This window comes from Nanorana parkeri, unplaced genomic scaffold (genome assembly GCF_000935625.1).
Source record: "Nanorana parkeri isolate BGI_ZX_2015 unplaced genomic scaffold, ASM93562v1 scaffold471, whole genome shotgun sequence".
Classification (NCBI taxonomy): Eukaryota; Metazoa; Chordata; class Amphibia; order Anura; family Dicroglossidae; genus Nanorana; species Nanorana parkeri.
This window is the reverse complement of record NW_017306739.1, coordinates 1141313-1166007: the sequence shown is the minus strand read 5'-3', so window position 1 is coordinate 1166007 and position 24695 is coordinate 1141313. Positions and strand designations below refer to the sequence as shown.

Genomic DNA, 24695 nt, shown 5'->3' with positions numbered 1-24695 from the left:
AATTAAACACATTTATGAGTTTCAAGCAAGAACGGAAGCTACTTTTCACCGTAAGAACAAGAATATGAATATGACATAAAAATATAACACCATATATCATATTCAACATGTAACATGTTTTTTTACCATTTTTTTGTCTGAAGAAAACCCAACAGCTACCCATCCATCGGTGTCAGCACTGAGCTCAAACTCCACATCAGCACCAATACGACGATAGCTCAGAAAGTAATCACAGGTCTCTGCATTACACCCTGGTTTTCCATACCTGAAATTTGAAAAATACTTCAGTGTAATTTACAACACTACATTTTTTAGCTGTTCCAAGAGAATCACTACATGGTAATCTGCAATGAAGAATTAAAGTACGTATCTAAATTATATCCTACTGTAATGCTATTCCTAAAATCTGCTTTTCAGCGCTACTGGATGAAGGCTATCTATAGACATCATATAGAAGTGTTATACGTTTTTCGGTTTCATAAGATTAACAAACGGTCCTGCCGTGTGTTTATAATACTACTGCCAGGCTGCAGGGAGTTTGTAATGGTGCTGACTGCTGAAAATTTGTACTGATGCTGGCTGGCTGCTACTTTTATAATGATGCTAGCTTATAGTGGTGGCTGCAGGGGGTTAATTTGGTGCTGCTGGAAGTTTATAATTCTGGTGGTTGTTGCAGTTTAAATTGGTGCGGCTAGAGTTTACATTGGTTTGGCTGCTGGAGGTTGTAATGGTGCTGCTGGGGCTTATATTGGTGCTGGCTACTATGAGTTATAACTGTTTTCTTCCTGGAGGTTTATAATGGTGCTGCTGGGGGTTTAAAGCTGTAATGAAGCTGGCTGCAGAGGTCTTTAGTGGGTTTGTTTGAGATGTAAAATGTTACTTACTGATGGAGGTTATAATGGTGATAATAGTAGTTTATAAAAGTCTGCTGGATGTTTATAAATGTGCTGTTTGACTTTATCATGACGATGCTGGGGGGTTTATAATGGTGATGCTGATGATGGTGTGGAATTTATTGTTGCTAATTGGGGAAATTGTTTTAAAAAGGTACAAATGGCAGGTGTTATTTGATTGCAGCCTATTGTAGATACATACAGAAGGGTGAAGGTTCTGCTGCTATTTAGTCACACCATTACTCAATGGCTCACCACTGTCACATGCTATTGCCAATCAGTGCAAAGACACATCTAAAAACTCCAGATAATGTTATCGATACTTATATTTGTCCATTTAGAAACTGGAGTGCCCTAACTTGCATCTTGACTGCTTACATGCTAAAATCAGTTTAAACATTTGTTAAAGCTGACGTCACAAAGCCAGCACATCTAAAGATAGGTTTAGGCATTAGGCTGGGTTCACACCTAGGCGTATTGAATATGCGCGTTTGTCGCACGTTTTTACCGCGATTCGCGGTAAAAAACCGCACGACAAACGCCCGTTTCCGAAGGCTACTTGGCTGTATCCCAATGAAAACGCGAGACCAAAACGCCCCAAAGAAGTACATGTACTTCTTTGGGCGTAGGCCGTTTTGTATTGCGTTCGGACGGGCGGAAATATGGCAAGGTGTGAACTAGACCCATTGAATACAATGTGATTTAGATGTTTGAGCATTTTGTAGAGCGTTCGTCGAACGTTGAACGCGCTACAAAACGTTCAGGTGTGAACCAGGCCTTATGGGAGGGAAGGGGAGGGGCATGGATCCTGGTGTTCAGGTCATGTGATGAACCTGCTTGCACATGGTTTTCTTTCTTCTTGTTTTCTTCAAGTGAAACTGAAGCTCATATGTCAACATTTGATACAAGATATGCACATTTTTTTAAAAACTTGAATGATAAATTATTTTCAATACTCTCCTGAGGACCTGTTCTGATAACATTTTATTCAAGGCATATACCGTACATACAATATACCTGTACATACCCTGTGATTTATAGTGCCATTACTACACATATTTGCATGGTAAACAAACAGTACCCAAATGTGTAAATACTAAAAAAAAATCACACAGCAGATACTGACCTAAAACATCCTTTCGTTTTGCCACAGTCATCCACACGTATTCTTGCAAATGGATCTACAGGAGGAGCAGTGGGGAAAGGATATCCTACAAAACAGAAGAAAAATTTGGTTTTTAATTGCAGTGATTGTAATGCTCGCCTTGGGCGAGGGTCTGTTGCCTCCGTGGATCACAACTGCGGACGGAAATGGTTAATAGGAACGTGTATCAGATTAGTAGCTACTCCCTGAATTGCCCAGTTTTGTAGTTTAGGCGGTTAGGAGGCTACAACACATCACCGTTTATACAGCTGGGAACAGTAATGAACTGATAAAGGGTTATACACAGCAGGCAAGTATGTAATAGCAGACAACAGTAATGTACTGGTTAAGGTTATACTCAGCAGGAGAGTAGGAGCTCTGGTTCAGGTATGTAATAGCAGACAACGGTAATGCACTGGTTAGGGTTATACTCAGCAGGTATGTTTGAAGCATTGTTTCAAGTATGTACTAGCAGACAATAGTAATGCATTAACAACATACAAGTATCTCCCAACCTGCGCAGGACCGCGTCGGCCACCCACACCAGGTCCCTGCAGGGTCCGTTCATTACAGTGATACATCTAGTTATTTATTAAGATACAAATAAACTTTGACCCTAGTCATTTAAAGCAGAACTCTGGGGAAAACTTATCCTAATACTAGCAGTGCGGGGGTAGCCCCACTACAAAGGTTAAGAAAAAAAATTACCAGGAGTTCTTCTTTAAAATTGCCATATATATGTTAGATTTGTGTTGTTTATTGAGCAGTAATATGATTTATTGCAATACGACTTTGCTTTAAAAGTACAAAGAATGTATACAAGCTTTTAAAAATGAATATAATAATGAATAATAACCCAGGCAAGGTATGTAAATGTGCAAATTACACACATGTGCAGGTGACTATATTTTGTAAACATTTGCTACTATTAGGTTTAATGGATTTTTGAATATGCTCACACACAGACTCCAAGGAGATATAGGGGTCTATTCACAAAGCTGCCGAGGGCAGCCGAGTGAATGACCGATCTGAAGTGAAGTGAGCCGAACACTGTTCGGCTATTCACTTCAGGCTGGTACGGCTGATTTCAGCCGTACATCGGCTGAAATCAGCCGTACATCGGCTTGCTTCGAGTGGCTTCGGGTCGGCCGACCCGAAGTGCAGAAGGAGTTCGACTTAGCCAATCCAACATCTGGATCGGCTGAGCCGAACCTCAGGCTACGGCAGCTTCGTGAATAGACCCCATAATAAACACAATTTTACCCAATTATGCTTTCATAAATGAATGAATCAAATAAATACATTTTTACATGTAACTATTATTTGCACTTGTCTTGATATCAGCTTCCTGGGCTCTTTGCTCCGTAAGGTTCATACTGGGAGAGGTAAGGACAATGCTCCAACACAATTAGATTCTGCTGCATTGTACTGTGCTGTCAGTATTCTTGAAAAACAAAAACCCACAGCCTGCAGATGAACACTGCCACATTCAGGCTGCAGTGGGATCTGGAGTGCCATCTTTTTAATATTGTAATTGTCAGATACAATTACAGAATTAAAATAGAAAAATAAATCTAAACTTTTTTTCTTTTTACTTTTTTGTAATCGTATGTCACAACATACAGCAATGGTATATATTTTTTTAAACAAGCTGTTCTTTTTCTCATTAAAAAGCAGTGCTTGAGCTTGGGGCAAATTACTTTGCCTCAGGTAAGAAAATTTTATCAGTCTGCTGCACCAGTGAGCAGACTGCAACATTGCAACTATGTAGCAAGTCACATTGTGAAAAAATGACCACATTGGCTGGTATGTATAAAACATGACCACCACAATGCTGGTGTGATGTGCAGTGCATTTTTCTTTGGTGCACTTAGGCCACCGCTCTGCTTTGCAGTGACTTTTTAATGGAGTGTGCACTTTGTAGACTGCCAATAAAGTTAAAAACAAACCAAAACAAGTAAATGGTGCCTTTTGTTGTGCACCATGAGTAAGGGGAAGTCTATCAATAGGAATGCAAACAACAATAAAACATGAGAGATGCTGTATACATCTCTGTTAAAAGTGAGTGTTTTGAATCCAGCTCAAGTTGAATAGATCTCATGCCTCAGTGGTTGCTGTCACTGGAACAGGAAGTGACAGAAAGTTTACCCAGACAGAATTAAAAACTTGGCTGGAGGTCTAACCCTTTCCTATGCTACTCAATACAAAAGTAACATTATTGGTTGGAGGTACACTTTAAGTTTTCTGACATGCATTCAATACAAAAGTAAAATCACGGACCTTCTTCTGAAAGATATCTTAAGTCATAAAATTCAGAAGCAAATGTGCCATAGGTATCCTGGTGTTTCTCATCCAAAGCTGAGTCCCCTTGATCAGTGTGACCTCGCCTTGCTGCACTTTCATCTGCAGGACTAGCCTTGGCTGATGATATGAAGAGTAACCAAGTCCCCAAGTTCAGGCACAGCAGAATCATTGCACTGAAAAAAAAAGTTTTGCTAAATCATTTAAAATATTTCCACAAACATTTAATTTGTTCTTTACTGTTCTTAAAGCAGACATGTATCCCATTTAACTAAACCTCAGCATACAGCTCTGCATGTTGATATGATAGTATCATACATTCATTAGCTTAACAAACTTTTTTTTATTTTATGTACAGTTACTGTTTTTCCACTTCCTGGTTGAGTGAGGCACTGGTGATGTAGTCCTGGCCTCACAGATGCATCCTGGGAAGGCTACATCACCAGTGCCTTCCTGAGAAATCTCTCATCTGTACACTGCAAAATCTTGCTAGATCTAGGGGGAAAGGCATTTTCCCCCCTCAGATGAAGTGCACGGCACCTGTACCAGGAGACAGACACAGAGTTTCAGGAAGTAAAGGGAGATTGATTAATCTGCCCTTAGCGAAAATTATTATTGTGAGATGAATGGGCTGGATGAGGGGGGGATAAGGTATGCAAAGAATAAAAATCCTGCAATTATCTAATTATCTATTAGTAGCTGTTTGTAGATTGCTATTAGTAAACATTTGTAAAGTTGCCTTTGTTGTCATTTTGAGGATAAGGATAAAAGGTACTACCCAGAGATATAGCTAGGTTCATAAAATACCCCATGACATTTAGAGTGAACTGCTATGGGATTCCATAGTATAAAAAAATGAGGCTTTCTAATTTTTTTCTGTCTCCCCACTCATTGGTCTCTGTTCTCTATTCTACATTTTCTTAGGGCTAATTAGTGCTTTGTCACTTTCCGGACAGGGCACTCAAAATGAAACTCAAAAGTACTCTGTAACTCCACTGCTTCCACCACACATTATACTGCATTCCTCTTCTTAAGGGCCTGTTCACACGACGTCCGTTTTCTGTGCTGACCTGATCCGTACGCTCCTGCACTAAAAATGCATCCCAATGTATCCCCATGTGTTTTATGGGCTACAGTTCTCACGTGCGTAGTCCGTTCAGGTTACTACAGAAAGAATACTGCATGTCACATTTTGTACGGTCCGGAAATGCAAAACGTGTAAAAAAGCGTCAAAAACGCACTGCACTGCAGCTAACATACTGATAGCCCCACTCCAGCAAAAAAAAATATATATTTTTTTTTTTTTACTGGAACACATCCAAAACGCGGCAAAACACATAGCACTGCGTCTGCCGATCCGCACCTGATCCGGACCTGAAAATCATGTGAACAGGGCCTAAAAGGAGTTCTAAAGTCCCAGCATATACTATTGTGTTCCAACATTGGCACTGTAATAGGAATACATACTATAGTTATTTATGATAATGCAATCAAAGCTTACTAAGAATGTCTTTTATGTTGTGAATGCTGCCTTCCATCTGCCCATCACTTTCAACAACTTCCTGGATTCCCTGTGTGTTTTGCGTCTCTTTCCCTGCTGCTTGATGTGATGTAATCTTGATTTCTCAAGACTAAATCATGCATTGCTTGCATGCATTGCTACCAGAAAGCAACAATGATGTTACATTGTGGGAAGTTCAGACCTTCACTTTTGTTCAGACGGCAGGCTTAGTTGTAGTGACACAAGGAAGTCTGCCAGGTAACCCCTGTTGAGCAAGACAGTCCTGATATGTTCATATGTTTAAAATGCGGTAAATGTTGCCGTTTTAGTTACTGGTTCTAAAATTAAATACTATTTACTTGTGGACATATAGCATAGTGCTACCTTTTTGTGTTATCCAAACTGCATTTATTTATTATTTTGGTTCTCTGTATGTTCTGTACATAGTACTGCTTTTCTTGTTCTGTATGCTGGTCTAATCCTTATGATCTGTACTTATTCTGTATGTATAGATGTGTCACTTCTCCTGTTTTATATGTCCGGCGTAATTCTCAAATCTGTGCTTATTCTCTATGTACGCTACTGTGTAGTTCTACTATAATTATGCGTATTCTTCATATACATTCTGCATAAACACTGCAATTAACACTTCCTAAAAGTAAGTTTTGGCTTTTGTTCCTATTTGCTTAATCATTTACTATATCTGCTCAACATCTTTATTCACTGTGGACATTTACAGGTCCTCTCTTCACCGTTTGTAATAAACCACACTGGCTTTTCCTGCAGCGTGCACCACTTCCTTGTCTCCCCATGCATATGGCCTCCTGCTTTAAACAATAGAGAAGTTATCTGGGAAGTATAAACAACTGTTATGCAGATCACATTTTCCTGGGTTTAGATGTGTTTTTCATGCGGTAACATGCATTTAGCTGAATAAAACCAGGCTAAACTGTCCTGGGAAGCAGAAAAAGCTTGTTTGTGTAAAATGTAAATGCAACTAGACTGAATACACCTAGATGTTACTAAAGGTCTTCATGTTTATTCAGTCATAGCAAAGTATTACATGCTTCCAGGCGTGTTTAGAAATTAACTACAACGCATGTATTTTAATTCCTGTGGGTATGGGGCTAATCTGTTCTAATGACATCTCTGGCCAGGTATAATTTTAGAGAAGGCTGCAGTTTTAAAATATTGAAAATGACTTTTGAAACTACTTATAAAAAAATATGAGACTTTAGAGACTGGGTACACAAAAAATATAAATATATATATATATATATATATATATTTCATCTTAATACATTAAGCTGAATAATAATAGTATTTATGTTTCTTACTATTCTGAGTCAACTATCATGAGATAATATAAGAAATTGAGTTAAAGTCTGGCCTGACTGGCCTGAGCTGACTGTATTCTACATACAGTTCTCTGACACTTCTAAGTTGCTTTCTCCTGACTCTTTCACAATAGTCCATAGAGGTGGTGCTGAAACAGCTCCATCATTGCTCTTTGTCTAGCAGTTTAGGACAGCCAGCAATCAGCAAGCAAGCATCTCCTCCATGCCTTAACATCTGAGCCCCCTCCACCCCCGTGAATGCACACCAAAGCCCTGATTACATAAAGCAGTGGATCTCCTGTCATACAGAAATCTGCAGCAGACAGGACCTCGAATTACATCACAGTCATGTGACCAGATCGGAAATGGGACCTGGATGCAGAGATGCTGAGAGGCAGGACAGAAGGAGTAGTACTAGAAGCAGATTGCTGACAAGATTTTGTGATGTTGTGTATTCGTTAACAGCAAATAAACAAAAAGAGAAAAATCATCTAAACAAATTTAGCTAAAGGCGATCAAATGCTAGAAATATTTTACACTAGGTGACGGCTAGTCTGAAATATTTGACATTACCCTGTAATGTTGTTACCAAGTAAAACATTTTCACGCAGGATAAACAAATTGAGTAAACACAAAATCAAAGATTACACAATGCTTTTACCTCACGCCCTCACATACAAGAACACTATGGGGGTTAATCTACTAAAGCAGGGGTGAGCAACCCCGGGCCCTCCAGCTGCTGTGGAACTACAAGTCCCATGAGGCACTACAAGACTGACAGTTACAGGCATGACTCCCAGAGGCAGAGGCATCTTGGGATTTGTAGTTAAAGCACAGCTGGAGGACCGAAGTTGCTTATCCCCTGTAGTAAAGGAATATAGGCTGGTCACATTGCAAGGAACTTTAGCTTAATGAATAAGGCGACTTCCCTCATTCAATCGTACAACAAAAATACTGTTTTTTATTTTTTTTTTATATATTTCCTTGGGTATTCTTTGCTAAGTGAATTTTCACTAAATTCACTAAGTGAAGAGGAAATTCTGCAAAATGAACATCCTAAACTCTGTAAGTAACTCAACCCCTATGTGTCTTATTCATTAAGGCAAAAAGCAAGCTATAGTAACTAATAGCAACCAATCTGAAGTCACCATGACAGCAGTAAAGTATATTGTGAGTGGTACTGTGAAAAGGGCTCATTCACATTGATGCCAGTACAGGTGTGTGGACATACAATGTAAAATACGCCTGTATTTGTGTCACCCGCAAGCCTCAGCTGCTGCGTCTTTGCGCCCAGAAGATTGCATGGATGGGAAAGTCCGTACATGGGTGTATGCAGGTACATGTGTGTAAACATGCACATGCATATTGGTGCACGTGTTAATGCTGGTACTTATGTTAACATACGTCTACCCACGGACAGCATTTTCTGTCCATACAATTCTATGGACATACAATCCTATAAGCACTGCAAATACAGCTGCATGTTATGCTGTATGCTCATACATCTGTATTTGTGTCCATGTGAATGAGCCCTAAGGCAAGCATACACTTTTTATATTTTTGATCAACATTTGAATGGAGTTTAGTGTTTTATGGTTTATCCAGCAGGCACAGCAGCAGTGGGATTACAGTTTATACTAAGAGGAAAGTGAACACAGAAAATAGTAATTACTAGCAATCAGATCTGGTTTATAGAACCCATCCAGCATCCTCAGTATTGATTCAGAAAGCAGTATTGTGCCCTCCTGTCAGTTTTGCATGGATGCTCTGAGATGGTGCTGATGCTGAAACAGCTCCTGCAGCTCGATCCTCCTCAGTAATACACACACCATCTCCCCCTAATAATGCTTCAATAAACCCCCCTACCTTCCTCTGCAGCAGGACTGTCCTGATGGCAATCTGTGGGATTATGCATCCAAATGCTGGTCACATTAAGGGATCTGTCTTCTTTTTTGTTACCCAGAGAAGCTGCTAGATTTCTGGAAGAGAAAGGACCTATGATGACATCACAGTCATGTGACAGATCTGGAGAGGGGGTCTTAGAAATACAGGAGAGGGGAATGTGCTATATTGAGAGGAGGTCTGCTGTCACTCTGTGCTTGTGTACTTAGGCAGTGTCATTGATCACAATAACAGGTCCAGATGATGATCTGCAGCAATCTACAGCTTACATGATGTCTGATGCGTGTCACACTTTTCATTTTACAGTATTTCATTATCCTGATATAAGTTACATGCATAAATCTAAAGACAATCGTCAATGACTGTACTCTGGAAGGATCTGACATTGTATGGCTTGAAGTCTGTTTTATTATATATTTTTTGTTCTTCAAAGTGCTTACACTTTTAAATGGATGTTTTGTATCAGTTCTTCTTTGTTATTTTTTTGTCCCCAGTTTTCTATGCAAATGTGCACATTTTTACAAAGAAACATTTTGGGGTCTATTTATCAGGCTGGATACCCTCTGTTTCTCAACTTTTTTTCAGTCGTGGCACCCTCTAAAACCTCGAGGCATCCCTGTCTAAAATGGGGGACCCCACGCAAAGACACACATAATGCACATCAGAAGCCTCCTCCTTCACATTAGGAGCCCCCCTTCACATCAGAAGCCTCCCCTTTCATATCAGGAGCCCCCTCATACTTCACATGAAGAGCTTCCCCCTTCACATTAGGAGTTTCCCTTTATCCTTCACATCAGCAGCCCCCATCCTTCACATCAGAAGCCTCCCCCTTCACATCAGGAGCCCCCCGTCTTTCACATAAGAAACCTTCGCCTTCACATCTGGAGCCCCCCTCCCCATCCTTCACATTAGAAGCCTTTCCTTTCACATCAGCCCCCCACCCTCATCCTTCACATCAGCAGCCCCCATCCTTCACATCAGAAGCCTCCCCCTTCACATCTGGAGACCCCCCCATCCCTCAAATCAGAAGCCACCACTTTCACATCAGGAGCCCCCCATCTTTCACATTAGAACCCTCCCTCTTTAACATCAGAAGCCCTTTTCACATAAGAAACCCCCTTGCACATCCTACCATGCTACCTACCATGACAATATTTCAAGGCTCCCCTGAGGAAGCTAGAAGTTCAGAAAGGTTGCTCTATTGCTTCCAAATAGAAGTATTTCTAAAGGCGCCCACGGACAGCGTTTTCTGTCCATACAATTCTATGGCCACTGAGCCCCACGGACAGCGTTTTCTGTCCATACAATTCTATGGACATACAATCCTATGGCCACTGAGCACTTACCACCTTACAATTATCAGCCGATTTTGGGGTGCAATCGCGTTTTCATCCAAAAATCGGCCAGTTTATGGGCAGTGCACAACAGCAGTTACTGTACAACTGGCCGATATTCGTCTTTCAAGCAGCCTAGAAAATTTTTGTCTAGTTGGACGAAAATGGACGGATTAGTGGCGTTCAAAATGAAAACTGCACATGCTCAAATTAAAATTTGGTCGTTCGAACAACGAAAATCACCCAGTTAATGGTGCTGACGAACGATAATTGCGAACTACATTGGTCTGTGCATGATGGACTGTGTGAACGAAAATTGAACGTGGGTGCAATGTCGGGACCAAAAAAAGTTGTACAATGGTTGTAAGGTGTATGACCACTTTTACAAGGTCATACAATCCGGTAAGATACACTGTGTGCTTCTGTGTAGAGGTGAATGGACCAACAGGGGTTAGCAACTTTATCAGTTAGGGGTAGAGGCATGCAATTTCAGGTGGAGGAAGAAGTTACCCATGTATGACTTTATAGTGTCAGTAGATATATGGACCTTTATACTACAGATGTGTGTATGTTTACAATAGTTTTTGTTTTTCTGTATTGTATGAGCGACTCTTAGTAATTTTTTCATTGTCTTTTAGTGGTTTTGTATGCCACTACAGCAGACTGCTTAACCCTTCTGTGTCCTATGTAGGTAATTGATTATCCTAGGTAACTGATTGTTTTATCATGTCTTTTGTTAAATGCTTTCACACAAGAGTCACATAACGTTTACAAATTGTTCCAATGGAATCTAATTACAAAATGTGAATCTTGGGTGAAAGTTGTGTGAAAACGTTAATAAATAGACCACTCTTGTTGCTATTGAAAAAAATCCAAACAAAGGTTTATTACTTACTTGTCCCATGCTACTAGTCCCCACTGTTTTGAAAAGGTAAGCTTGGTGGAGAATCTTTAGCATCAAGCACAATTTAATTTTTAATGGAACCTCAAATGCACTTAGGATACATTCAAACCTATGTGTTAGGGTAATAAATAAACAATAAAGTGATCAGCGCCAGTAAGTAAATGTGAAATAAGTAGTGATGCACCGATATATCGGGCACCGAAACATATCGGCCGAAAATGCGATCAGGCTGCGTATATACAATAATGTGCACAGCTAAAATATGCGGGTCTACATGCGGGTCTACCTCCCCAGGTGAGCACCAACTTATTAACCAGTTGACATCCGCGGTGTTAAACCCCCTTCCCATCCCGACCATTTTTCAGTATTCAGCGCTGCGGTACTTTGACTGACATTTATTCCGTCATGCAGCGCTGTACTGAAATGAATTTTATACCCTTTTTTGGGGACAGATAGAGCTTTCTTTTGGTGGTATTTATTCACCACTGGGGGTTTTATTTTTTTACTATATTAAGGAAAAATTACCGAAATTTAAAAAAAAAAACAGTTTCCCCTATATTAAATGATAAAACATTTATTATTACCCAATTTTTTGGTAAAATATAAAAGATGGGGTCACGTCGGGTAAAAAGACACCAAACATGTCAAGCCTTAAAATTGCGTGCGCGCGCGAAACCTCAAAAAACGATAATACCCAAAATTGGCCATAGGCGACGCTTTAAAAGCTGTTACCGCTCATCAGTTTAGTGTTATCAGTGATTGATGGCCCTAAAATGATTGCTCTCACTGCGACGTTCGCGGCGATATGTAACATGTGTAGCAATTGTAATTTTTGCACGCTGGGGCACCGGACGCATATTTACGTTTATACGTTTATACGGCAATGCCACTGCGTTATCTCCATTCCTGTGTCCAGAATCTGAGTGGCCAGCGCATGCTGATGGCACAGGTGTGCACAGCCTTTAAATTAAAGTTATTGGGAAGGGTTCAAGACTCCACCTGGGAGACAGGAAGTCCAGTGCAGCAAGGTGCTGCGGATTGGGAAGAATCCCCCAGTGTGCAGGTTAGCACATGACTGAGGCTGTCTGGAGGAACAGACAGTGGGCTGAGGCCGGAGCAGCGGTGCTGCAAATGCAAAGCCAGGAGGCTTGATGGGCATGTGCTGCCATGAGATGCTAAAGAACCCCTGCGAGGGTAATTGTTCTGTTTTTATGAACTTTCATTTAATAAAAGTGGGCAAGGAAGCCCTTGAATGAAGATTGCAGCGAGTGGATGCGTCCTTAATGCGCTACCATTGGAAGCTAAATCTCACAGCGCGTAAACGTGGGGGTGGGGGAGTTAAACATTTTGGGGGAGTTTTTTCCCCTTTTTTTATATGTGACTTTTATTTTACTTTTTTATGTTACTTTCATTTTTTTTAATTTATATTTATTTGTTTGCACTTATTGTTATTGCTATTACCGTATTTTGCGGTCCATAAGACACACCGGACCATAGGACGCAGGGAGGTCCAGCGCGCCTTATGGAGCACTCGACAGACAGTAGCTTCTGTCACAGCTTCTATGACAGAAGCTGCAGTTAGTGAGCGCTGAGACAGGTGGCGCTGTGATTACAGCGCCACGGTCTCAGTGATCACACAGAGCAGACGAAGAAAGTCTGTTCTTCGTCTGCTCTATGGTGATCTCAATCGTCGCCGCTGCTCGGTTTTAATACAAGTGATCTCATTAGATCACTCGTATTGAACGAGCAGTGGCTCCTACTGCTGAACGTGATCGCCGCCGCCGCTGCTCGGCTTTTCGGCGGACGCGAACAAGCTCATATAGACGATCGGTTGGCTATGGAGCCGCTGACCGCCTATATGTGAAACACCCGGTAACGCGTGTGTGCAATGGTCGGGTCTTTTCTGCCCGTGCGTGCCCGCCAGGGGGCCCGCGCGAGCAGAAAAAAAATGCCACCTGGCGACGGCAACCCGCCAATGCAGCAGTGCCGTCCATCCGTTTTTTTTACTACGGGCGGACGGCAAGAGGTTAATACTCACTGGGTGGAGGTGAAGGTTTGCCTGCATTGTGTGGTAATCCTTACCTGAGAGTCTTATGCAGATTGGCTGTGGATCATCTGAGGAATTTTCTTGCACGATAACCATTGTTCTTTTTTGAGACTTTTTCATTTTTTTTGCTTTTCTAGATATTCTTCATGCCTTATTTGATTTAAGGCCCACATATGTGATGTATTTATATATGTTATATTGTATAAGACGTGTACTATTTTAGCTGTGCACATTATTGTATATACGCAGCCTTTGGCAAAGGTGATCGACATTATATTGCTACCTTTGGTGAGAACATTACCTGCGTACGAGAGACACCAGTGACTTGCTACAAAAAATTTCACAGTTTGAGGTGACTGATACTGATTGGTGGTTGGCCACAATGGACATCTCCTCATTGTACACCTGCATCCCCAACGCAGTGGGCCTGAAGGCCGTGAAACATTTCCTGAGAGTGAACAGGCATGATACCATGCCTACTGAGACTGTCCTATCTTAGTTACAGTTTATATTTGAGCACAATTTTATTATGTTTGAAAACCAGCCGTTCTTGCAAACCAGGGGCACAGCGATGAGCAGCTCTGCTGCACCACCCTTTGCTAATTTGACTCTTTGTTTTTTGGAAGAAATGTATGTATACCCTTTATGTATGTTTACATAGTGTTTTACCCTGAGATTCATGATACTCACATCACCTTCCTTGATGTATTAATAACCATCACAGGAGGCCTGATACTTGCTAAACACTCTGTGTTTAGCAAGCCCACTGATCGCAATACTATTCTTCACTGCCATAGTGCACATCCCAAGCATTTGCTGGATAACTTACCCATCTCACAGTGTTAGGCACATTTGATCTGACCAGGATGCATGCCGTACACAGTTACAAGTGATGTATGCCAAATTTCAGCAAAGGGGTTACCCCAGCTAAGTATTTGATGACTCTGGGGACAAATAAGCATTAATATCCCGTGACAGAATCCCATTTGTTCAAAGATTCAATGTTAATGTCTTACAGGCAGACAGAAATCTGACAGCACTCATCAAGACCCCTTCAGGTCTACCGCCACAGTATGAACCCATAGTAAAGCTGGTGTATGGCCAGCTTTACTATTATCTGCAGATTTTCTGTGGTCAGATGGAAAAGGTGCAACAGATTCCTCCATCTACACTTAACTGTGTGGATGGAGTAATCTCCACCTGGGCCAATCTGTTGCACTTTTTCCATCTGACCACAGAAAATCTGCAGATAATGGTAAGGCTGGGCACACACCTTACAACCATCGCAAGACTTTTGTCTTGCGATGGTTGTAAGGTACTTAAAAAAACGTACGATCTGCCTATCTTGGACAGGCAGATCGTGCTTCCGATGACCGCAATGCCGAATGGGCAGTGTGCGCTAGCGCACACCGGCCCGTCCGTCTTTTATCGTATGAACATGCTACACACCCGCTGAACATCGTACGATCCTCGGCGGGTTTTCGAACATGTTCATAAGTTAAAAGTTGTGCGACCTTACAGTAGTAGAGGTCGCACAGCTTCCACACACCTTACGATAATCATACGATCGCAAGTTGTGTGGGGACCTTAAGGTGTATGGGCACCTTTACTGGCCAGATCACCAGCTGATAATAAAGGGGAAACAAATCTTTCAAAAAAGTTGTTGCAAGCAGTTTACAGTGTGTGCAATCTCACTGCTCTGTTTGGCAAAGTTGTCCTCTTTAGCAAAGCACCTAATCTTCTCTGTCCTTATAAGTGAAATCAAGAGAACTGCATGGTGTTATTTATATACTGTTTGTTATAGTGCTGCTATGATACTTGTACAATTATTCTTTCATTTGAAGGGCAAGGCTCGGTTCCAAAAGAGAAAAGTATCCTACATTGTTAACTATTTGGGATGGTCGCTGGCAATTAGTTAATTATTGTGTTATTAGATACCTTGTTGATTCTTATGTCTTCCCAACTTAGGAATATCACAGGAAATGATGAATCATTTGCTGGAAATAATTCTTGGAGATGCTGAAAAGAATTTAACATTTAGGATCCTGTGCATTTTAACACACATCAACATTTATGCAGAGGTAAGTCATAGTATTCAGTGGAGCTAGTTAACACATATATACAGTATGTTGCCTTAACGATTGTTGTCAAAAAAGTTCCCGCCTGTTTTTTAATTGCTTTAAGGGGCCATCCGGTTGTTAAATTGAGAAAAGGATACAGAAGGTTTTTGTTTTTTGTTTCCCCCTTACATTTTTAGGTTGAAAATCATAATGCATATGAACATGCATTATGATTTTCAATAGACATACACAATAATCACTAGGCTAGTTGGTTATATACTGTATATGAAATGATTGCTTATTTTAAATTAAATTAAACATGTTACTTACAGAGTGCAATATTAAAATAATACATTTTCCCCTGAACTTTAGCAAGATTCTGTTTCTCTGTTTCACTTCCCCCAAGGGTTCTGTCTTCTGGAGCAACACTAAACTCAGGAGTTAAATCTTTAAAATGCATTCAAGTACCCTAACTATTAACAAAAATGTTGATTATTTGTGTATCACTTGACATGTTGATTCTCAAATCATCTCTGAATTGGTTCTGACACTGTCCTTCCTTCTGGAGGGTGGCTACTTTTGCTCCCCATGGTTCCTGTGTGTTGTAAAGTAGCCACCACTCCAAGCTCGCTCCTGTGATGGACTACATTCTCAAAACACATTAGTGAACTAATCGTGAGATTGTAGTCTATCACGGGAGCGAGCTTGGTGCAGTGGTTCCTTAAAGGAGAACTATGGGGTCAGGGCTTTTCCCCATAGTTCTCCTTAGGGTAACGGGAGGACACAAACTAGCGTCCTCCCGTCACCCTAAGCTCAGTATACCGCGAGCTAAAGCTCCAGCTTGCGGTATACTGAGACGCCGCTGCCGGAGCGGATCCCGACATCGATGTCGAGATCCGCCCAGCTGTGTGAGTGACAGCTGGCTCTGCCTATCTAGAGGCAGAGCCAGCTGTAGCCGCCCCCTCCCCCGTCCGTTCCGTCAGTCAGCGTTCCGCTCATTGTCACAGGTCGGCTAGAACTATGAGGCGAGTGAAAAGCACTCACCTGGCTGTAACCAGTGCCTGATTACAGCCAGTATTGGTCTATTAACAGTGCCTGATTACAGCAAGTACCAACACCAGCCCACCAGTGTCTCATTACAGGAGGTTCCAGTCAGTGCCAGTGTTTTCCTTTTGTGCACTTTTTTGCTGTGTTGCCCCAATGTCTAAAAATACATACAGTAGTGAGGAGCAGTGGGGTAACAACTGGGGTGCAGGGTAGGGAAGCAGCACAAGTGTAGGCAGTACAAGCATCCGCCGGGAGGTGTTGAGCTAAAAAATCACGTCACTGTCCCTGCAGATAAACAGGCTGTGATAGCTGAGCTCCGACCCCTGTTCTCTGGTGTGATTGCTGTCCCCGCCCCCTGTTGTATGCTGTGCAGTACATGCCATGTGCTCACAGTAAGTCCTCCCGTTCAGTGTGTGGACTGCACAAGGAGCATCTGTGAGATGTCCCTGCACCTCATCGTACTCTGGAGGTAAGGGGTAGGGGGTGTGTGGTTTTGTGTGTTTAAAATTGATATTTTGTATGAGCTGCTTTAGGGAGAGACCATTCCTTACATAGGGAGTGATTACATCAGCAAGCTTTATTCCTGTGATTTACAGTGTTGGGGTGTAGCTTCTTCTGTGCACAGGTTGTCACTTATCCCAAAAGTCCTCATTAGGACTAATAATTATGTCAGAGACACATTTCACTGCCATTTTAGTTACTACTCAGAGGCACATTTCATAGTTACTGCTTAAAATGACAGGTGGGCACGAGTTGCTGCAGGAACGCACGGTATCACATCCTAGGCACCTCCATGCGTTCTGTGGTGAGAGGCCGAGGCAGTGAAGTAAATGACACCACAGCCACCACCCCCCACCTGCAGTGTGATCGCCCCCACATCAGAATGCGCGGCACATCAATGCCTGCGTTCCGGTCCAGTGCGACCAGAAAAAATGCTGATAGATAGTCCATGGTCCCATCGCACTCCTGACCACGTGAATCCCTTCAAGAATTGTGTGCTGCGGTAGCCACCGGGTGGCAGCCCGTTTTTCTATGTAAATAGATATAGGAAGATATGATTTCAGTGACGTTTCCGTGGGTGATATCTTTCATACCACGGTTGTTTCCTTATAAATGTCACAATGGGTTTTTCCTGACCAATCATGGCCACCCCCCATGACCATCATTCAAACATATATTAAGTATTTTTCTTTCCAGACGAATGTATGCACGTTATATCACATATATTGTGATTTATTGTGTTTTATAATCTGTCACTTTCATGCTATCAAAATTGGCGGGGACATGATGTCATGGGGTCAATGTGGAGGTTGATGATTGGCCATTCTGATTAGGGTTGGGGCTATATATCAGCTGTGTTTATGTGCACTTACACTGTATGTTTTACCTGATGAAGGGGATCCTGTGACCCCGAAACGTTCGTTGTTTTTTACCACGATGCACGTCAATAAATAGACGTATTTTGCAAATTTGGAGTGCCGGTGTCTCTGCTTTAGCTCAGAAAAAATGCTGCATGCACTATTTTTTTCTGGAGGGACCAGACCGCAGGCATTGATGTGCCTTGCATTCCCGTGCGCCCGATTTAAAGTCTCTGTACTAGAGGGAGGTGAGTATATTTACATATATTACAATAACCTCTGTGCCACTAGTCCAGAGATCTTCATGTTTAAAATGTAGGAGATGACATGGTTCCACTCCCTGAGGGCTGCTCTGCTCAGACAGCCAGAATTAGTGATTTTGCTAAGAAAGTGGATGCCTGTAGAAATGTGCACTGGAATAAAAACCATGCCAGCTCCCTAACTGTATGCATGATGTCTGGATCAGGACAGCAGAAAATTAAACATTTATTTAAATAATTAGCAATGCTTAATAATGAATGAAATAATATTTAATAATGAAATAATCAATATTTAAGAATCAATTAAATAACTAATAACATTTAATAATAAATCACTAATAATAATTATTGAAAAATTCAGCAGCAGAGATACATCACAGGCAGATTCAAAATCAGAATTGAATCCTGTAGAAAGCAAAGGCTCATTAATGGCCACCTCTGATTCAGAGGATGAAGAGTTACCTGCAACTGTGTCACCAAACATTGCACATCCAAGTTTTCCAGAGAACGTCCTATTAGATAGCGGCTCCATGACGCCCGCAAGTGAAACATAGTATCCTGGAAAGGTTTACTCTGCTCTATGTACCGTAAGTCTAGCAGAGTAAACCTTTCTGGGATACCTGATGGCATGCACATTACCTCTGGGCGTCAGTGCTGTGCCTGGTACTTCTCCTCTCCTCTTCCGGGTTCCACCCCCATTGTATGGTGTCCAGCTATGGACAAAGCTGAGAATGCAACTGAGTCTGCACCCAGTCAGCGCCATGGCAGAGTGTCCAAATAAAAAAAAAAGAAGTACAATTAAGTACAATTAAATGACTGTAAAATACATGTTGAGGTGAGTTTTAATATGTGTGACACGTTTAAAGTCTATACAGTTAAAGCAGCTGGTTAAAATAACATTAGCTATGCTAATGGCTAAATGACAACACCGTGACATATCATCCATTAGCATAGCTAACATTATTTTAACTAGCTGCTATAAGGAGCTACTCTATTGATGTTTAGGTGATGAGGCCAAACCCCCTATACGTATGTGTAAAGTAGTTATTGAGAAAAACAATTACTCCATGAGTTGACTAATACAGTAAAATATACAGGGTTATTCACAAAAGGGTGAGGAGTTTGGAGAAGGCAGGAGAAGTGGACAATCTAGGACAACACAGCTGATTTGGAGAATTTTTCCAAATCGGCTATTTTGTCCTAGATTGTCCACTTCTCCTGCCTTCTCCAAACTCCTCACCCTTTTGTGAATAACCCTCGTAGTAGTTTTATATGAAACAGTGTAATTCCAATTATTTATAGCGCCTACATATTTTGCAGTGCTTTAAAATAGGTGAGACAAGACAATTAAGTAGTAATGATAAGAATCATTGACATACAGAAACAATAGGTGAGGAGGACCCTGCCCAAAGGAGCTTAAAATCTAAGAAAAATATTCAGTGACAGTCTAAGTACATATTTTAATGTCACAGGTTTTCTGCATACCAGACTTTGTTTTTGTGATTTCACCTAATCTAAGTATGTATGTAACCTATTACCTAAGACAATATAATAAGGGCACACCTTACGCTTTTATTTCTTTTAGGGACCTCTACATATAAGGGAGGCCATGCGCACGGAAGACTGCAAGTATTTCACAGTTCCTTTCAGCAGAAAACCAAAGTCTGACACAGAAGGTCACTAGAACTGAGGTGTACTTTATATCTTTAAGTGTTGAGCCTAACCTGCCATTCCAGGTTTGTCAGCACACAGGCAAGCTATTCAGGAAAATGTTTCCAGATTCAGATATAGCAAAAAAACTATGCCTGTTCATCAACCAAGACAGCAGCTATTGTAAACATGGCACTGGAACCTGAATGTTCAGAGGTTCTGTACAAGTTAATTAGAACAGAAAAAAGGCCATACAGTATTTTGGTTGACGAAAGCAACGATATAACGTGTGAGAAGGAATGTACCATTTTAGCCAGGTACTTTAATGAAACACAGGATAAGGTAACCATTGGATTTGTAGACATGCCAGATCATGCAATGATGCCACAGCTGAAAACATATTCCACTGCATTGCATCATCCATGCATGACAAAGGCCTTGAATGGTCTAATTGTGTAGGATTTAGCAGTGACAACTACAATGTGATTGGCAAAAACAACTCTATATTGAGTGAAAGCACGGGCCTCTCATATTTGCAATGTTGGCTGTCCAAGTCACCTGGTCAACATTTGTGCCAAAACTGAGGCTAAGGAGCTCTCAATGTCACCTGAAGAACTGCTCATCGACATCTACTACTACTTTGAGAAAAGTTCCAAACGAAGACCTAAAACAGTTTCAAGAGTTTTGCAATGTTGCTCAGCAAAGCCATTGCTGAGCATTGTCCTACACATTGGATTTCTGTAGGAAAAGGTTTGGACCATCTGCTCCACCAATGGCCAGCTTTTCTGGCATATTTTGAGTCAAACAGGGAGAATCCAAAGTCATCACATATTCAGAAAAGGCTAAAAGATCCCCAAATGAACCTATATGCATGCTTTCTCCATAATGTCACACAATACTTTGGAACAGTGTAATCTTTACACCCAATAGTTATTTTCCAGTAATCCAGTTTTCTTTTATGCCAAGCCAATTCAGTGGAAGCCTATCACTAAAGAAATGTAGCGGAACATATTTTGGCCTAAATGTGTGAAGAAAAAATATTTATTGTATATGTTTTATAGAAGATAGTAAGAAAACATTTTTTAAAAATCAGTTTATTTTCCTTATATAGTAAACATTTAAAAAAGGTGCTTATTAAAAAAGAATTACCGTATTTTTCGCTCCATAAGACGCACTTTTTTCCCCCCAAAAGGAGGGGGAAAATGTGCCTGCGTCTTATGGAGCGAATCCTGACGCCCGAAACATGCAGTTTCGGGCGCCGGGCGAGTAGTAGGAGCCACTGCTCGTTTAATACGAGTGATCTAATGAGATCACTCGTATTAAAACCGAGCAGCGGCGACGATGGAGATCACCATAGAGCAGACTAAGAACGGACTTTCTTCGTCTGCTCTGTGTGATCACTGAGACCGTGGCGCTGTAATCACAGCGCCACCTGTCTCAGCGGTCACTAACTGCAGCTTCTGTCACAGCTTCTGTCATAGAAGCTGTGTCAGAAGCTACAGTCTGTCGAGTGCTCCATAAGGCGCGCCGGACCTCCCTGCGTCCTATGGTCCGGTGCGTCTTATGGACCGCAAAATACGGTATATATAAAAAAAGGAAAAATATGTATTAAACCTTGCAGTGGGGCTACCCCTGCACTGCAAGCATTAAGTGCCCATATTTGTCTAGGTTCACCTGAAGCTCTTAGCCAGCCAGCTATCACAGCACTCCCTCCAGTCTGTTTCCTCCTGCACAGCAGCATTAGAATCTTCATCAGCATCCTCATGTCTATACACAGTGTATAGATGTGATGATTAACGGGACCTTAGACCGCTGCAGAGGAGGGGGAGAGAGACTGGAAGGACCAATCTAAGAAGAACCTAGACAAAAAATTAGCAGTTAATCCTTAGAGCATGGTGATAGCCCTACTGCAAGGGTTAATAAAAAAATTCCTGGAGTTCTTCTTCAAATACCAGCAAAAGAAAGCTCAATCTGTCTACAAAAAACATATTTAAAACTCTTTTGGGTACAGTGTTGCATGGCAGAGTAATTGTTAGTCACAGTATCACAGCATTGAAAACTGAACAAACGGCTTGTTACTGAAGGAGGTGAAACACTCCAGTATTGAGGTGGTTAAATAGCATAAAGTACCTAAGAAATCCATGTTACCAGGGTCTGGTCTACCTGATGCTAATGCGTTACTTAATTGATGCCATTAAAATTTGGGACATGAGCAAACTAAAAATAAGGTTTATGGCAGGCAGCCTTTATGTTTTTTTTTCATTTGGGCCAGACCCTATCTCTGCTATCTATAGCAGCCATCCGTGTGTATTTCTAAAATTGTTTTTAACCACTACGTATTTTACTCATGGAAATGTCATGTATCATGTAAATTAATGAATTGCGCTAATCATGTTACAGATGTTGAGACATATGAATTGACGCAATTATGGTAACAATTCACTATTTTAATAAGAACTAACAGAAGCATGTTTCACTAACTTAGACTCAGTCATTAGTTGGCTGAAACACATTTCATCTTCACTCACCTGATGGTCTGAGTTATATACTTTAGTGGTATTTTTTTCATATTTAATACCCTATCCAATGAATTGTTACGGACATGCTATCAATTGAATTGTGGCAATCATGTTGTAGTGGATGAATTGCATTCCAAATTTTTTGTATTAATTAATATAACCAATCATGCTAATCTTGTCATAGCCACTTGAACTCAGTGTATTGGTGGACATTGGAGGTGCTTCATATCTGTTTTTATATTCTGATCCTTTCTCCTTTTAATCATGTATTCAATAAAATTAATATATTTTATATAAAAACATCTTTGTGAACTATTGTTCAGAGTGCCTAAAAGACCACTAGATGTCACTATCTAACCACAGCAAATGTGCTGTTGAAATTATTGAAATGGTTTTGTTTAAAACAGTGGATTATTATTAGAAAATTAATTTTAGGGAACAATCTTAAAAATTTTTGAATCATCCTTAAACTCTGTGTACTGTATATCATAACTATTAATGGCAAATGTAAGCAGAGCTAACAAAACTTCAAAAATACAAAATTCGCTCTGCTAATAGTTTGCTTAATCCAATCCACTCCTCTGATGCAGTCTGCCTATTAAGAATCCTATAGCAGTCTTTCCGATGGACCGATAATACGAGCCCAGGATGGCTTCCATTTTCAACCGCGGTCTGCTAACCCGGTATTGTACTTATTGCCTAGAAGAGCAGTACCCTTAGCCAAAGTATTGTGCATAACCGTTATGTTGTTCTTCACGAATCGCTCCCTACCGGACTAGTGAAGTCCCTTCCCCCCAGTATGTCTTGTACTCCGTTCCAGACTTTGTGATGTTTGTACTCCTGAAAAATGTTATGTTGAAAATTGCTACACTGAAGTTTTGATATCAGTGACGCTTTAATGTACATGTGCAATTTTTCAATAAAAAACTTTTGAAAGTGAAATAATCCTATAGCACTCTCATATTTTTCATGCATGCTATGTAATCTGATAGAAAGAGGTACTCTTGCTAAGGTTAATATTAGAAGACACATAGTTGTCCTTTGTCTTTTTTTTCTCAATCTGGTGGCAACAGAAAGTGTGTATTTCACTGGGATTTAACTTCAACCCCACTGAATCATGTAATGTTTTTACACACTTAAATTGGGTTAAACCAAGTAAAGGTTTAACTAGGCAAGGTGCACATAATTCTCCCCACATCCCTTCACACCCGCAATGGTTCTGTGGATTCTGTCATCTTGCACCAGCAGGCTGACATTGGCAGATCTGAAGGCTTATGGGCTGCAATTGTATAGCAAATACAAAACCCATATCTATGGGGCACCAGTCTGGTATCTTTATTAGGGGAATTTCTGATGTATGTTAAAGAATTTTATTAGTAAACAGCAAGAGAGGTTCACACAGAACAGATCCACAGAATACATGAAGCAGGGAGATGCTTGTCTGCATGTCTCCAGGTACAGCTTCTTCTCCATCAAGGACAATGTGAGTAGCACAATAGAGACATGACACCAAAGACTAAATCTCACTCTAATTCTAGTGAGACCAGCAATCAGTGCCTTAGATGATCTCACACTGCCGATATCCAGCTATGAACCTGAAGGCAAAGGAGTGCCTAGGCACAAAGATGCACTGCTATTTTCTAGGAGGCATTTGAGACACTGCTTTGGCATTACTAAAATGTCTAAGCCTTCACATAACGGCAAATCTTCACTTTTTAAAATCAGGTCCACAATAAGGATTTACGTTAGGAGTAACTGTACTATAATATGATGAACACTAAGTGGCATCTAAACATATCAATGTTTATAAAATGATGTTGCTACCGCCCAGGGTGAGGCTTTAGCCATCTTTTAGTGTATCTGAACCCTGTCTATCCTAAAATGTTTTTATCATGTAGAGCACTAACCTAAGGCAAACATTTTAGCCAAAAAAAATTATAAATACCTTTTTTTAATATGTTTACTAAAGGGTCACTTGACCACTATACAGTCACTGTCTCCTGTGCTCTGAGGGGTTGGGGTGGAGAGTCCTTGTGACATTTGCATGCCCAGGGCCGCCGTCAGGGGGGTACGGCCAGTACCATTGTAGGGGGGCCCGGGCTTCAAGCTATAATTTTTTCTGATAGAATTATTTGAATAGTTACATTTGCCTCATCCCGGCCTCCCCCCGCGCGGTATTGGTATCTTCCGCTGAAGTGCTTACAGGAGGTGGAGCTTAATTTCCGGGCAGAAGTGCTGAAGATCGGGGATGAAGAAGAGTATGTGGCCTGCTGACTGCCCGGAGGGGAAAGGTAAGTGTTTCCCAGCACTGCAGACAGAGGTCCCAGGGATGGTGGGGTTGGTGACTTGTTTTAACGGGTGGTATTTTGGGGGTTTCAATTATTTTGGAGGTATATTGTTTATTTTGTTCAGATAGAGCTTTTATATTAGGTTAGTTT

At 41.0% G+C, this 24695-nt stretch overlaps 1 protein-coding gene across 1 annotated transcript; it reads right to left on the bottom strand.

The window, feature by feature from the left end:
* Window positions 1–102: 102 nt before the first annotated feature.
* Window positions 103–9237, bottom strand: LOC108790412 (DOMON domain-containing protein FRRS1L-like). The gene is made up of 4 exons (XM_018560665.1): window positions 9043–9237; window positions 4318–4514; window positions 2020–2104; window positions 103–265 (listed from the first exon to the last, which is right to left on the bottom strand). The coding sequence occupies exons 2-4, from the start codon at window positions 4508–4510 to the stop codon at window positions 103–105; spliced, it is 441 nt and encodes a 146-aa protein (XP_018416167.1). The 5' UTR covers window positions 4511–4514; window positions 9043–9237.
* Window positions 9238–24695: the final 15458 nt, after the last annotated feature.